The sequence below is a fragment of the Ptychodera flava genome, chromosome 11, assembly GCF_041260155.1.
Source record: "Ptychodera flava strain L36383 chromosome 11, AS_Pfla_20210202, whole genome shotgun sequence".
In the NCBI taxonomy this organism is placed as follows: Eukaryota; Metazoa; Hemichordata; class Enteropneusta; family Ptychoderidae; genus Ptychodera; species Ptychodera flava.
In genome coordinates, this window is record NC_091938.1 from 34,341,723 (window position 1) to 34,356,617 (window position 14,895).

Here is a 14,895-nt window from a genome sequence, read left to right on the forward strand (position 1 = left end):
ATATATCCCCTTTTTCCAAAGTTTATTAAATATGCAAATTAGGAATTGGCTTAAGTAAAAGTGCTTAAAGGGACAAAGTCGGCCATTTTTCATGAATTTGTTTGATGCACGATACTTCTTATATTGTTTGACATGTTGAAAGATACTGAATGAAAGGATGACCATGCATGTATTTGACCCCAGTTTTAGACAAATTATATGAAACCATCACGAAAATGATGGTCATGACCATTAATTCATTTTTGAGATGGTTTCATGTATCGTGTCGAAAATTGGGGTCGAATATATGCATGGCCACCCATTCATTATCTTTTAATATGTCAAACAATATAAGTAGTATCTCGTATCAAACAAAATTCATGAAAAATGGCCGACTTTGTCCCTTTCATGACTTTCATGATGTTGTATCATAGTAACTTCAATATATGTAGCAAGTTTCATCAACTTTGGTCCGGTCAATTCAGATATATATCCCTAATTAGAAAAGTTCATTAAATATGCAAATTAGGAATTGACTTAACTTAAAATGCTTAATGACTTTCATAATATCAGAGTTCGCGTTTACGCAAAAAACGTGCGTATTTACGCATTGAAATTGACTCTCTACGCATTTTTTTCATTGTTATGCGTTTTCTATACGCAAAGGATAACAGTAAAATGTTTCCGAAAAAACTCCCCGCGACTTTGCTTTGGCGACAACCAGACGCTTGACATTAAATTTGTTGCAACACATTTCTGTCAATCACTCATTTTGTGTGTGGGGAAAGTTTCGGATTCTCTGGGCGTGGTCTGAAAAATCGGCATCGTAGTTCAAAGGCACGTCATGTCAGCTGTGCCTATGAATTACATTGCTAATTTTAAGGCGAGCAATAGTTTCTGAAACTGATGACACAAAGTGAGTGACTGACAGAAATGTTGCACCAAATTAAATGCCAACCGTGCATGATCTTCGCATCTCGCTGTCCCCAAATTTGATCAAAGCACACATGCAGCATGGCGTCGAAGTAAACAAGTCTATTTTCTTTTAACTTTGCTCCACGAATCCATGAAAAAAAATGATTCAGAGGGTCAATCGAAAGATACTACTGGGCAACCCAACATGGAGAACACAGAGAAGCGCAGTGAAATTGAACCCATGTCGGAATCCACGACGTATTGTCCTGTTGTCGCCGATACAACAACAGGGGATCAGCGCCACAGTGAAACCGTGAGCCGTGATGATGATGCACCGGTTACCAAAAAATCCCGTCCACAACCACACGCAGGCTACCAAGAGCAGTGGAAGACTGAATATCCATGGTTACGTTTTGATGTAGTCAACAACAAGACACTGCTGTACTGCCAATTATGTGAAAAAGATACAAAGCGGAATGCATTTACCCGTGGTTCGGCTGATATACAGAAATCCGCTGTCAAAAGGCATCTAACTCAAGGCTGATGATCACAGAGATGCATCAGGGTCGCAACATTCACGAAAAGTACTACAGCGTTTCACAGAGAGGGCCCAGTCAGTCTCTGATGATAAACAGAGTGCCGTTCTGAGAACCGTGCCGGGGAGCTTTTCATCGCTAGAGCTCGTCGGAATCCTGATAAATTTTAACGCTGCAGAACTGTCTGGATAAGCTGCCATATATTACTCTAACTTTTGGGTTGCCCGATGTGTTTTGACGGTCGCATGTATACCCTTTGCTGTTACGTTTCAGCATGTTTGAAACAATGCCCAGTTGTTCAAGTTGTTCGTTAAACTGTTTTCATTAAAATGATCTTACATCGTACAATCCGAATATGTAGAATAGGTTTGTTGAACGGCACATTGTATTTTGCAGTCAGTTTTTATCATCAATCGAGTGTGGAAATAAATTACGCACTCAAATACAGCCAATACGCAATTTTAGCAGACGAATGCGTATGCCGTACGCAAGGAGAAAAAAATCACCGCAAACACTGAATATTAAGTCATAGTATCTTCAATATACATACAAAGTTTCGTACATTTTGATCAGGTCAATTCAGATATATATCCTTAATTAGGAAAGTTTATTAAATATGTAGATTAGCAGTTATCTTTCATGTCACCCCTTAATACCTTTCATGGCTGATTTATATAGTGGGATCCATATTTGTAGCAAATCTCATCAAATTTGTACAGTCATTCTCAATGTACCGTATATCCGTTTTTTTCGAAAATCATAATTTATGCAAATGAGCAAAAAATAAGCTACACCAACCAAAAACTAATCAGTTCTTGCAATTAACAAACTGAATCCATGTACCAGATTTGATTCTGATCTGATGAGCCGTTTTTGAGATATCAGACAGACAGACATCGCTGCGACATAAGCTCACATGTGTGAACACGTGAGCTAATAAGTAAAATGTAAATCATTAAAAATAGTGTCAATGACACTTTGCTCACATTTGGTTACATGTGGCAAGCCAGAATGAGTGTATACCGGTACATGATGTTTAGCAGCTTCTATGTACCTTAGCCTGTGATATTCATGGTCAAGTGCTTTGAACAAATTTTGATGCATCGTCCAAAGAAGTATGAAATGGTTGGCAACTTGCAACTGTTGATCACGTACACTTACACAATATCATGCAACCTAGAACATCATAACTAGTGATGAAATCAGCCATACCAAACTAAGGGTGTCCCTTATAATATTGTAATGCATAAAATTAATGTAGACAATATTTGGTCTCTCTATGGCCTATGGTGGGACAATTGAAGGCTAAGGGACCGTCTCAGATTGTCGCAGAAGTTCAAAAAGCGAAATTTATTCGTTTAGGGGGGGAGGGGGTTTGACCTCCATTCAATTAGTGAACTTCACTTTCGCACTTTTATTTTGTGATCACAAGTTTTCGTGTGTTTATTTTAAATTAAAGAAAAACTGCACACTCGTGCCAACAAATTTGTAACTGTTTCCCTCTCGTTGTGCCCCAAACACAATTTACCGATAGGAACATTGTATCCTAAACATTTCATTCATCAAATTATACAAGACAAAAAGTATCATTTTTTTAAAAATGTGCTATTTATAAGCGTCTGCTCTAACCACTAGATGTCTTTATTCTCACTTGTTATTCACCTGGTCATAGTCGTTTTAATATGATTGAACATGCCTTGGCCCCCTTGTCAAAGTTTTTCGCTTATTTACCACCCCTACCAAGTACAAATTGCGTGTTCACAAAGACAAAGAACAGCACAAGAGATGCAAAAGGGAAAGTAAAATAAAATGAATCTTTTATGCGGTAAAATGCCCTGTTAGTACTCAAATCTGATCGTTTAATTGTAATGTGGCAAGGGGAATACGTCTTTAGTAGCTATAGCAAAATGCAACATTGTACTCTCAGGCAGACATGAACATTTCGCACTTTTGAAGTTTCGTTTAGGGGGAGGGGGAGGGGGTTTTGATCTAAACGAAGAAATTCGTTTCTTGAACTTCTGCGACAATCTGAGACAGTCCCTAAGGTAAGATGTGATAATGGGCATTCCTCAGCTTCCACTGTTAATGAAGCTGCCACACCTTCATGATAATGGTATGTCCAAAACTGCCACAAAGTTAAACAAGCATTGCAGTGTCAAAGACAAATGGGGAAATTTCCAACACAAACATATATAGCAAGAAGCCTGAAGCATCAGATAATGTACATCTGTTTTAGAGCTATTCTAACTATATTTCAAAGCATCCAACCAGGGATTTGAATAGAAGCCATTACTTGACTTATACAGACACACAATTCCATAAATATACAATGTGACAATGGAAAACAACAAAATCCTTTCAAACCAAATATGGAAACATTTTTTTCACACAAAATTGTCATATTTATATCCACAGTTGTAAGAATTGGTACTAATAACCTGACCTTGTTGGATTAAGCAGCAAAATTTACTGACTACACAGGTAACACTTATTATGAATGTACTTATGTTATCCTGCATCTTGAAAATGGAAGACTGGTTGTTTACAAGATTTGTATACCATTACTTCTTTTAGATTCACTTATACAGACTTCCATGCAACACTTTTGTACGATATGGTATGTTAGCTGCCTTGCCAAGATAATCTGACCAATGTTTATTGAGATTTTCACCAAGTTTTCACTTTTGTTGCTCATTAGCATTTTTAGTAACATTGACTTCATTTGAACAAATACTAATTTACAGTTGAGCATGTACATGTATCTACCACAAATACACAGGTAAAATGTGCAGCAATTCTCAATCTCTTGCAATTGAACTAGGGATTTCAAGAATATCATATTTGGCTTTTCTTTTTTAAATACATGCCAAACGCTCAAATTACTAGATCGGTACCCCAAAACTTCTTTGAAACACAATATATAGATAGCTCCATGCTAATTGTTTTTGTAAAACAGTGTGTCAGCTGCACTGCAAACTTGTCTTCCAATTCACGCATATTTACTCATTCAAATTTCATCAATATTTTGACACATGGTAAACAGATGATCCAAAACTTAAAATCCAAATTTGATACCTGGTATCTGACATGTGACTCTCAAAAACAAAACTTTTGACCAAACAAATTCACAAATTGATATATATATACCAATTGTTGTGCTTGTAAATCAAAATATTTCATATATTGTTCCTCCTAAGATATGTACCAATGTTGTCAACATTATATAACTCTCTTATCAATATAACTATTGCAGATTGTGAAAAATCATACTTTTTTCTTATTCTTTATCAACGCCTACAAGATTCCATTGGATTATAGATAACCATCTAGGCATTCCGAAGCTGGCCACATTTAATGTGGAAATTATTCAGTTATGAGCTCCACAAACTTAGTCTATAGAAAGACTGGCGGAAGGATGGGCGTACCGGTACATACAGACTGACATACACAGACTGGCAGTGATGACATTGACCCCTTAGTGTGCTTTGGCCCATGGAGAGTGATAAAAATATAACAAACAGCTGGATATAATGATAAAACAGTACAGGCACTCAGGGTGAATATTATACACCTTTTCTTGATTTTCATGAACAACAGATGACCTTGACTAAAATGCACAACATGCAACCAATGTTTACATTTTGTTCATACACCAGATACATGGAGAGATTTTCAACATACAACCATTAACTCAGAAACCCTACAGGGAAAAGTAAACATTGTTTTCTTGCAGTGCAACTGGTGCATCCACTTTTGGAACAACTTACAAAACCAATATTACACAATGGTAATGACATTGAGATCAACTTAAAAATTTTAACTGCGGAGAATTTGACTTTCCCTTTCAAATCCTGACTTGACTTGACTTCTTCAACTGTGATACAGCGCACTGTGAAATGTGTCACAAAGACATGGGGGTGGACCATTTGATATCCGGGGGGGGGGGGGGTCTGGAAGATTGATGATGTAGCATTATTTTCTACCTATCCACTGTACAGTATTTTTTCCACTTTTCCACCTTTCCTTTTAGTCAAGCCTTTTCTGGCAGATTTGTTTTTCACTGACATTTGTTGGGAATCTGTTTTTGAAAATCTTCCCGGTCCCCCATTAGGATATCAAATGGTCACCCCTTGGTATCAACAATGTTTGCATATACAATTACAAGAAGTGTGATGGACTATTTACAACCTTGATACTCTTAATCACTGAAAAAAAATTGGAATATATTGTTAGAGACCAAACCTACTAAATCACTTTCAGCTGTGCTTTCTAATGATTATCTACAGCATTTCAACACCAAATAGAATTAAAAAATATCAAATGCTTACTATATTACCACATTATGTACTCTTTGCTCCTGCAGGTATAACATTTTGTTCATATCAACACAACCTGAAAAAGTTAAGGAATCAATACTGTAGTCAATCAATACGATTTATGTAAGTTTTTTCCCGTCAAAAATGAGGGAGCTTCACAAAAATAGGAAATTAAAGATATTTCTCTGGAAATTTAAAACATGCGACCTGGCAGCTGATAGAGCTCCTTTGTGGTATGTAGAGAATAACATTTTGTGACTCGTATTTATAAAGATGGAAATCTTTGATAGCCCCCTATAGGTCAGCCAGACACAAAATGGCAAAAATAGCTGCAATAATATGTAATTGAATAAGATATAATTCAAACATATTAAATTAAGATCATCCACAGGAACATTTCTACTCAATAGCAAAGCTATTTAAAGTGCAGTGGTCGTCGCGCTGCGTGTGCATGTGCGTGATTTTTTTGTTGATAAACATAAATGTTTGTAAACATAAGTCTTCTCAACTTCAATCGGAGTGAGATGGGAGCGGTCCCTCACTTTGTTAACGCCTTTGTAAGACTCAACATCATGCAATAGTAAAATATTAAGATCGGAAACGAACTTCAGTGGTGTATTTCTATCTATAAACTCATGTAAGGCTACAAACATTGAGACACTACACTCGGCACATTATGTCGCTGAGTTTACTGCATGCAGTCACAGTGAACAAATGGGTTTGATCGCGCGCGGTCACGCTGGTTGTACACAATGCTATGTACAGCACAGTAAAAATACATCACTAAAATGATCAACATTGTATATATATGTAGACCAGCAACAAGCACAATGCCTAACACAAAAATTACACTCAAGACCATGATCGCTCCCATACATGATCGGCAAGCCAGAGCAGGACATGGGAGCTCAGATGCTGTTGCTTTCGATAAGGGAGAAGGTCACCGCGTTGATGTACACGGATATAGGAGAATCCGGTCCCACAACGTACCGGCCCCGTGACGACTTGGCCCAAGACCCACTGTTGATCACCATTTCTTACTTCTTCAAGAAGTACGTGGCAAGAAATAGTCAAATGACAGGACACAATAGACAAAACGAGCGGGTTAACGGCATTTGGCAGGAAAATTGTACGGCTACACATAGGGATGTATTGAGAGATCCTGTGCACGCGCCCTTACCAAAAACATAGCGCTATTTTAGTAGGTGATAGCGCTATTTTACAGAGGTGACAAATAGGTGACAAATAGGTGAAAGTTCGGTAAACAGAGCTTTATTTCCAACTGAAACATGGACATCTACTTAAAATCTACCTACATCTATTACAAAACTACAAGCTAACAAGTAGGTCTATCATAGGCGATATGTAGTAATTTCAGCGAAATATTTATGAGATGCAATTAAGTCATTTAAATATCTACGAAAATCTACTGCACACCTACCACTTGCCTCACCTGGAAAAAAGGATTTCAACCTACATGATACCTACAGAAATCTACTAGTCACCTACTCAGACACCTACCTTGTACCTAGTACAGACCTACTAACATGCCTACATAAATCTGCAACACACCTACTAAGATACAACTAGCACCTATTAGTGAACTATGATAGACCTACATTAATCTATTACACAACTACCTACAATAGCCCCAGAGGCCAATCATGTCACTCCTTTCAAAAATCTACATACACATATCATGAAAATACAGCTAAGGAGTAGGTGTATCATAGGTGATAAGTTGTAATGCCAACGAAATATTTTTGAGATGCAAAATCAGATCATTTGCACACTGTTGATAACCTTAGGTCACTTGATGTACCTGCCAAGGTGTTTTATGGGTGGATCGATATCACAAATGTGAAGAGTCACTAACAGATACTTCAGTTAATGTACACCAGTTGCTGAAAGATTTGTGGTCTCAAAAAACGCATAAGAAATTTCGAAGAAGACAATGTATGTGACCACAGTAACTATATTCTAAAATGCATGAAATGCACATTTGATCAAGTAACATTACAATTTATGAATTAAGAATTTTAGCAATCTTTCTTTCGAAAATTTCACAAGAAATTTATTTTTTATGTGCTTGTGCTTAGACTCCAGTTAACTTACATGCTTTTAGTTGGCTTGTTTCTGTGGAATAATAGAGAGGTTAAGATGTGCGTACGTAGCGTGAACGTAACGTCGAACGCCTACACACGTTGCGTTCACGCTACGTGTGCGGTAAAGCGATTAAGATAATAACGTGACCTTTGACATCGAGGAAACTTGCAAGCTGTAAAAATGAATCTGATTGGCGCGGAAGTTTACTTTTATCCAATCATCTCTAGTGTTACAGCATTCTTTTGTATGCTCCTTGTTGGTAACATTACAAGGATGGCTGCGGCTAGGAGAAGGTATGTAGGCTGTCAATGACACATTTTATTGTATATTTTGTTTTTATGAGAAAATTTTAAACCGGAAAAAACCTATAAGATGAATAAACTCGAGGCAAGGCAAAATCACTTGAAAATAACAACGAGGAAATAAAATAGGTGTAGTTCCTACATGTATGATGTGGCAACACAGCTGTTGAAGATGAGCGAGTTAAAAAAAATTATGTTGACGACGAGCAGTTGTATCATCAAAATCAAGTAATCAGAAAGTTCAGAAAGAAAAAAATAATTTCTTCTGAATTTAGCGTAGTGTTCACGTGTGTAGGTGATCTGTCCCTTGCCATAACTACAGTGGCAGCCTCGACTGCATCCACGGGCTACAACATTCACATTTGCCTCTATCCTGTTAAAATTGTAGACGCAGACGAGAAGAGATCGTTGACGCACTTTTGGTTTGTGAGGAAGATGATAGTGACTTGGATATGCTGTTAACTGATACATTCTCAACCGGAAGAAATCTTGAAAATACACCAGTGAACCTCGATCAATTTTCGGACGATGAGTGCTTTGAATTTTTCAGGTAATGTAGATCTTATGCCTTAATGTAAATACCTGCATCTATATGGAACTGTCTTTTGTTCAACTAAATTTTATTTCATGTTATCTTTGTCTATTTTATTTATTGATTATTATAAAAACATTTATATATTTAATTGTTTCTATAGCACTCAGCAAAATTCTCCTCTTATGGTACAAATTTTATTACTCAACTTCCAGATTTGCAAAACCAGACCTTACCCGGTTGCATGATGGACTCTCTCTCCCAGAAAAAATTGTAGGATACAATGGAACTGCTGCAACAAGTATGGAAGCTCTGCTCATACTTCTACGCAGACTAGCCTATCCAAACCGTTGGTGTGATTTAGTCACATTTTTTCAGAGGGATGAACCAGAGTTGAGCATTATTTTCAACACGGTAAATAATTTTAATTTCATATACTGGTACACAGAAAGTGAAACCCACATGAGGCTTTAGGGCAAACCATAATTTGATAAAAATCAGATGCAGGGAACAAATAACAGTCTGTAAAACTGATGAGATTTCATAGTCACAGTCACATGCAGATATGTGTTTAAAACAATTGCATTTTTATAACTTGCGCTACCTATCCCAAATGTGCTTTGGGTGTTCTACTTTTATACAGATTGTAGAACATATCTATGAAGAATTTGGTCATCTTTTGACATCTCTGAATTTAGTGTGGCTTGATCTGGTGACATTTGCTGAAGCAGTTCATAACAAGGGGGCTACACTAGCTAATTGTTGGGGCTCATCGATGGAACTGCAAGATCAATTTCAAGACAAACAAGTGGCCAAGGTGTTGTATTCTCTGGGCATAAGCGAACTCACTGTCTTAAATTCCAAGTAAGGATATCATGTTTTTCACTTAGCTAGCAATCTTCTTATTTAGGAGGCATAGTCTTTTCATAATGTGTGAATCATATTCATTTCACAGTTTCTATTGGAAAAAAGAGCAAGCTGTGTTCCTTAAGGAGACCTTACACACGTTATGTATATTAATTTTATACAAGAAATTTGAGCTAATTACTGTTAAGTCCAAGGGATCATTTACAAACTCATTCACAATTAGCCTTCCCACTAAAAATTTCAAATTTACTCTTGAAAAAAATTAATGGTTTGGAAAGGTGTCAATTAAATTGTTCAACGAATTTTCATGTCTGAATAATTCAAGTGTTTCTTCAAATGTTTAGAATTCCATGTAAGAAAAAAAATGTGTTTTGTCTTCTTATCAGTATCTCACTTTCTAAACCAAGTTGACAATATTTTTCCATTCAATTTCAGTCCATTCAAGCTCCAAATGGCCTCATTGCCCACATGTTTGGACCTATAGAAGGGAGCCGTCATGATGCCTTCATGCTTGGAGAGAGTGAAGTACTTCCAAAACTAGAGCAGCTTCAAAATGATGGCCCAATGATGTGTGTTTACGGGGACCCTGCTTATCCACTCCGACCCGAGTTAATGGGCCATTCAAAGGAGCACACCTAACACCCCAGCAGCAGATTTTCAATCGGTCCATTCTGAAGTACGTGTATGTGTAGAATGGGGCTTTGCAAAGATAATCACTTTGTTTGCATTTCTTGATTTTAAGAAGAATCAAAAACTGTACCTACAGCCTGTTGCCATGTACTTTCTTGTAGCAACCATTCTAACTAATTGTCACACTTGTCTGTATGGGAGTGAGACTTCAACATTTTTTGATCTGCAGCCACCAACACTTGAAATGTATCTTTCAAATGAACAAGTACAGTAAAAACCTGTTTGTTTCAACCAGTGAAAAATAATTGGAGGTTGAAATAGATTGTAATTCAAATTTGCAAATTTGTCAAAATGAGAGCATCTTTTTGATGTGTAAATGAAAAAAATTTCCTGTGTGATGTCCAACAACAGAGAAATATATTTTTACTTTTTGGCGTATAACTTGAAATAATTTTAAATGGTCATACTTCACTGTATTTTAAATTTTCAAAATAGTATCATTATTAATAAACATGTTTTCTTGATATATGATTGTCAGGAGTTATAGTGTCTGCTACAGGACAGGCTCAGATTTGGATTCACTCAAAGTTTTGGTAAATTGGTAAGTTGTTTGGGAACCTGCTGCAACCATGTATGTGTGTTGACTGACTTAAAAGACAAGTGACCTAACGGCCGATATAGCTCTGCTGTGATATTTAAGAGAACTGAGATGATGACATCAATGTGAGAAGTGACATTCATATTCAACCACAGTTTAACTGTCCAGACAATCATTGTGATTGTCAAAAATTTGCAATGATTAATTACCCAAAAAGGATAACGATGCAAATTTACAAAAACTGCTACAATATCGCCAAGGTAGTCCATGGGAAACTGCATAAAAATCAGTGCAAGAAACTCTGAAATTTTATCATCAGATAGAGGAAAACTACACAAAAATTAAGAGATGCAAATTTCGCCACAATTTGAGCAAACTTGAGTGAGGTCACTCCTGTGAACCTCCAGGCCAAGTTTCAAAGCAATCTGAAACGGTTTCAGAGAAGAAGACCATTGCTGATGGAGAATGGATGGACGACAGATGACGACGACGGACAACTACCCTATCAGATAAGCTCCGCGTTACTGACAGCGGAGCTAAAAACAAATATTTTTTTTATAAGCAAGAGGCTGGGCTAAACTTTCATTCAGAAAACCTTTTGCATGGAGACAACACATTTCACTCATTTGATCAAATAAAATAACAAAAACATAATCTTATGAACAGTTATTTATTTTAAAACAAAACAACCTAAACATGGAATCAAACACAATAGCTCAGGGAAAAACTGAACATTTTTATTCACATTTAAAATTTAATTTCTTTTTGCAAGCTGTTCTATCATTTTCATTTGCATTTCTAACTGCTTCTCTTGAAGTGCCAACCTTCTTTTTTCAACTTCCAGGGCGTCCTGCTTATACTTCATTTCCACTTCATGTTTCTGTTGTAGGTAGGAAAAGAGTTCACTCTTTGATGACCTCATGACCTTTTGCTTTTTGCTAGTGTGATGCTCTGGAGAGAAATGAAATTATATGATAAAAGAGTGAATTATAAATTGAATGGAAAATTTTGAAATGTTATGGTTGATGATTCTGTAGTGTACCTGGCTAAACAAAGCACATGGAGATATTAGTACATGACTGCAACAGGGTCTGATCAGTACCAGTAACAGACCTTTAGTCTGTTACAGGACATGTAAAATTGGTCAGATATCAAGAAAATATTGACAGATCTGAATCAGGCCTATTATTGCATGAATGTATACAGTGTGGTATAATTTCTGGCTGTATCCAGTGCTGTGACCACATGATTGAGACATTGGTGGACAAACAGTGGTGTGTCAGTGTTGAAATTACACGGCCTGAAAATTTGTAAGATGGCAGGGTTGTATATGTTCAGAAAATGGATCAATTTTGAAGAGAAAAATGAAAAAAGGTATAATTGTATCCACATTTAAACAAATTCAGACCCTGTTGCAGGTCTGTGTACACAGTCCAGTATACACAATGATCATTTTGTGTACACTCTAAAACTGAAGAGGTTTAGAATACATCACACAACCCCATGTGACTAAAATAAACCAATGATTGTGCCAATTATGGTATGCTGGCCAGAACCACCAACCTTGAAATGTACATATTACTACTGTCTGCTGATGCATCAGCCAATACCAGAGACTAACGGTCTGTCAGCCATCATTTTGAAAAAAAAAACAATAACTGAATTTTCAAAGTGGCCGCTGACAGACCGTCAGCCCCTGATTGTTGTGCTTGTCAAGGTTTCAAGTTGGCGGCACTGTTCGCCATGATGTAATAACACGGTCATTGGTTTATTTGAGTATACACGAACTGATGATGATGCAGGTCAAACTTTCACACCCGCTTATATCACTGTGTCTACAACACTGTATAGACTACAGGACTACAGCACTGACTATAGACATGTACATCAGCCTCTGTCACAGCAATGGGACATCTTTGCTGACACAGACCTTTGCCACAGGGTTGTATCAGGGTATACACAGAGCCTGTAACAAAGGCATAATTATTTTTTGGGGGGGGGGGGGGCTGTGTTGGAGAACAAAACACTTCTAAAGAAATTAACCCCCTGAATGCCACATTTACTGGCCTAAATTTTGTTGCAACATTTTCATATATTTTTAACTGACACTTTTTTTCCAATTTGAACACAAAATGTATAGCAGGACATCGGTTTTAGATTTTGGTTAAAATTATTAAAAAATTATCTACACAATTTTTGTAATTACTGCAGATAATAAGCAGACTGTTTTTTGGATGGTGTCAAAAGTTGACACACTGGCATGAAATGGCTAATTATTACAAACAATGGAATAATAATCTTGTACAAAGCAAAAATAAAATTACTCTAGCAACTGGCCCTGACAAAAAGCTGTGGTACTGGTCTAGTCTGTATATGTCAAGACATCCATGTCTTGTGACTGGGGATGATGTGGGCTGGTCTGCATATGACCAGTGCTGTGATGACATGGCTGTACACAGCACTGAAGACACATGCTTGTTTGATGATTTGACAGTACCCATGGTTGGCCATGAAACCAAGGAGTCACATACCACAATATAGACTGTTTCCCAGGACTAATGGAGAGTGGAGTCTATTTTGTGGATGGTCCCCTTATCCTAAGGAACTGTTCTATACAACACACTTCATATTGCCATATTCTCACCCAAAAAATGTCTTGTTCTGACTTTGTCACAGAAGATAACTTTGTTTAAAGTTATGTTTCCTTATGCAAATATCAATTTGGATTTGCTATGGGACTAGTTGTTCATGCTATTGCAGCAGAATAGATGATACCTGATTAAACAGTTTTGTCAGCAAGACATGAACATTCAATGAATCTGAGAAGATACCAAATGAGGTGTGTGATAGTTCCTAATGACTGAGCATACCTTCTTGGTCATTGTTCCCTGCTGTTGCTGTCATTCTTTTCATGGCAGTCTCTCTTATGGCTAGGGCTTGCTGTCTCTGTTCATGTTTTTTCTTTGATGCAACAACCTCCTTAGAAGTACTGGCTGCATGACTTTCTACATATGAAAGGACTTCTTGGCATAATTGTTGCAGCTCATTGTATTGTTCTTCTGTGCCAGATCTGAAATATTGAAGTATGAATTATAATAATAGCAACTAAAAAACTCAGAAACATTCAGACAAATCAATCTAATGATTAAAGGGGAACGTTACCCAGCAATTATGTGTTCAGCAATAAAAAATCTATGAAAATCTGGTGTGAAACCTGTCTTTGTTATTCAATTTCACTTACTCATAGCACAATGGCACCCATTTGAAAACCTTTGATTATAGGCGTAAGTGACGCAAGAGCCTAGCACTGCACCGACACTTGTAAGGCTTCCCAAGCTATAGACTATGGGGAAGCCCTGCAACTGTGAGTGCAGTGCTAGGCTCTTACGTCACTTCCGCCTATAACCAAAGATTTTCAAATGGGTGCCATTGTACTATGAGTGAGTGAAAGTGAATAACAGAGACAGATTTCGTGCCAGTTTTTCATCGATTTTTTATTACTGAACAAAAAATACCTGAGTAACCTTTCCCTTTAATATAATAATGATAAAGTTATCACCTAATTTTAAAATACCTCTAAATTATAAAGCCCAAATGATTTTAGCACCACATACAGGTATCATATACTGAGTAGCAACAGCACTTGCATACTACTTACTTTTTCATGGACTTCTTGTCATTTTCTTTGAACTTGCTTAGCAGTAAATCTGCATGCTCTCGGACAGATCTTGGTGATATTTTTGTTCTGTCTTCAGCCCAGGACCAATGACTCATCAGGTTATTGGCAATAGCTTGCCACTCTGCTGATGTATCAGGCCTACTGGCCACCACCTCCTTCAGCAAATCAACATCTTGCTGAACCGTCCAGCGCAATGCAATCCGTTTTGATGTTGTCATTTCTAGAACTATAGTCCAAATTAGATAGTTGACATGTAAATAACCTGGTCATAAATTTAAAAACTAAACTAGAATGTTTAGATTAAAGGATAGTAGGTGTAACTTTGTGTGCATTTTCAATATTTTCATTAATTGCATCACCTGTGTTGACAAGCTGAATACTTTTAGTGTTTGAATGCTTTTGTGTGTAGAAAGAAACTACAGTTGATACACTAAA

The 14,895-nt window shown here is 37.0% G+C and overlaps 1 protein-coding gene and 1 long non-coding RNA gene across 2 annotated transcripts; one reads left to right on the forward strand and one right to left on the reverse strand.

Annotated features, from left to right (window-relative positions):
- The first annotated feature begins 8,418 nt into the window (after nucleotides 1-8,418).
- Nucleotides 8,419-9,448, forward strand: LOC139144141 (uncharacterized). The gene is made up of 3 exons (XR_011554757.1): nucleotides 8,419-8,704; nucleotides 8,902-9,100; nucleotides 9,330-9,448. It is a non-coding gene; the product is annotated as an uncharacterized lncRNA (long non-coding RNA).
- A 2,072-nt stretch (nucleotides 9,449-11,520) lies between these two features.
- LOC139144143 (uncharacterized) lies at nucleotides 11,521-14,686 on the reverse strand. Its single transcript, XM_070714805.1, has 3 exons — nucleotides 14,440-14,686; nucleotides 13,652-13,851; nucleotides 11,521-11,732 (listed from the first exon to the last, which is right to left on the reverse strand). The coding sequence occupies exons 1-3, from the start codon at nucleotides 14,676-14,678 to the stop codon at nucleotides 11,536-11,538; spliced, it is 636 nt and encodes a 211-aa protein (XP_070570906.1). The 5' UTR covers nucleotides 14,679-14,686; the 3' UTR covers nucleotides 11,521-11,535.
- Between the last annotated feature and the right edge of the window lie 209 nt (nucleotides 14,687-14,895).

What these genes read in the sequence shown, in the direction of transcription:
- LOC139144143 (XM_070714805.1), bottom strand. Translation starts at nt 14,678, where the DNA reads ATGACAACATCAAAACGGATTGCATTGCGCTGGACGGTTCAGCAAGAT. An exon ending in GACAAGAAGTCCATGAAAAA is followed by an intron (nt 13,852 to 14,439) that starts GTAAGTAGTATG and finishes TCAATATTTCAG; the next exon opens with ATCTGGCACAGAAGAACAAT. An exon ending in AGGGAACAATGACCAAGAAG is followed by an intron (nt 11,733 to 13,651) that starts GTATGCTCAGTC and finishes ATTTCTCTCCAG; the next exon opens with AGCATCACACTAGCAAAAAG.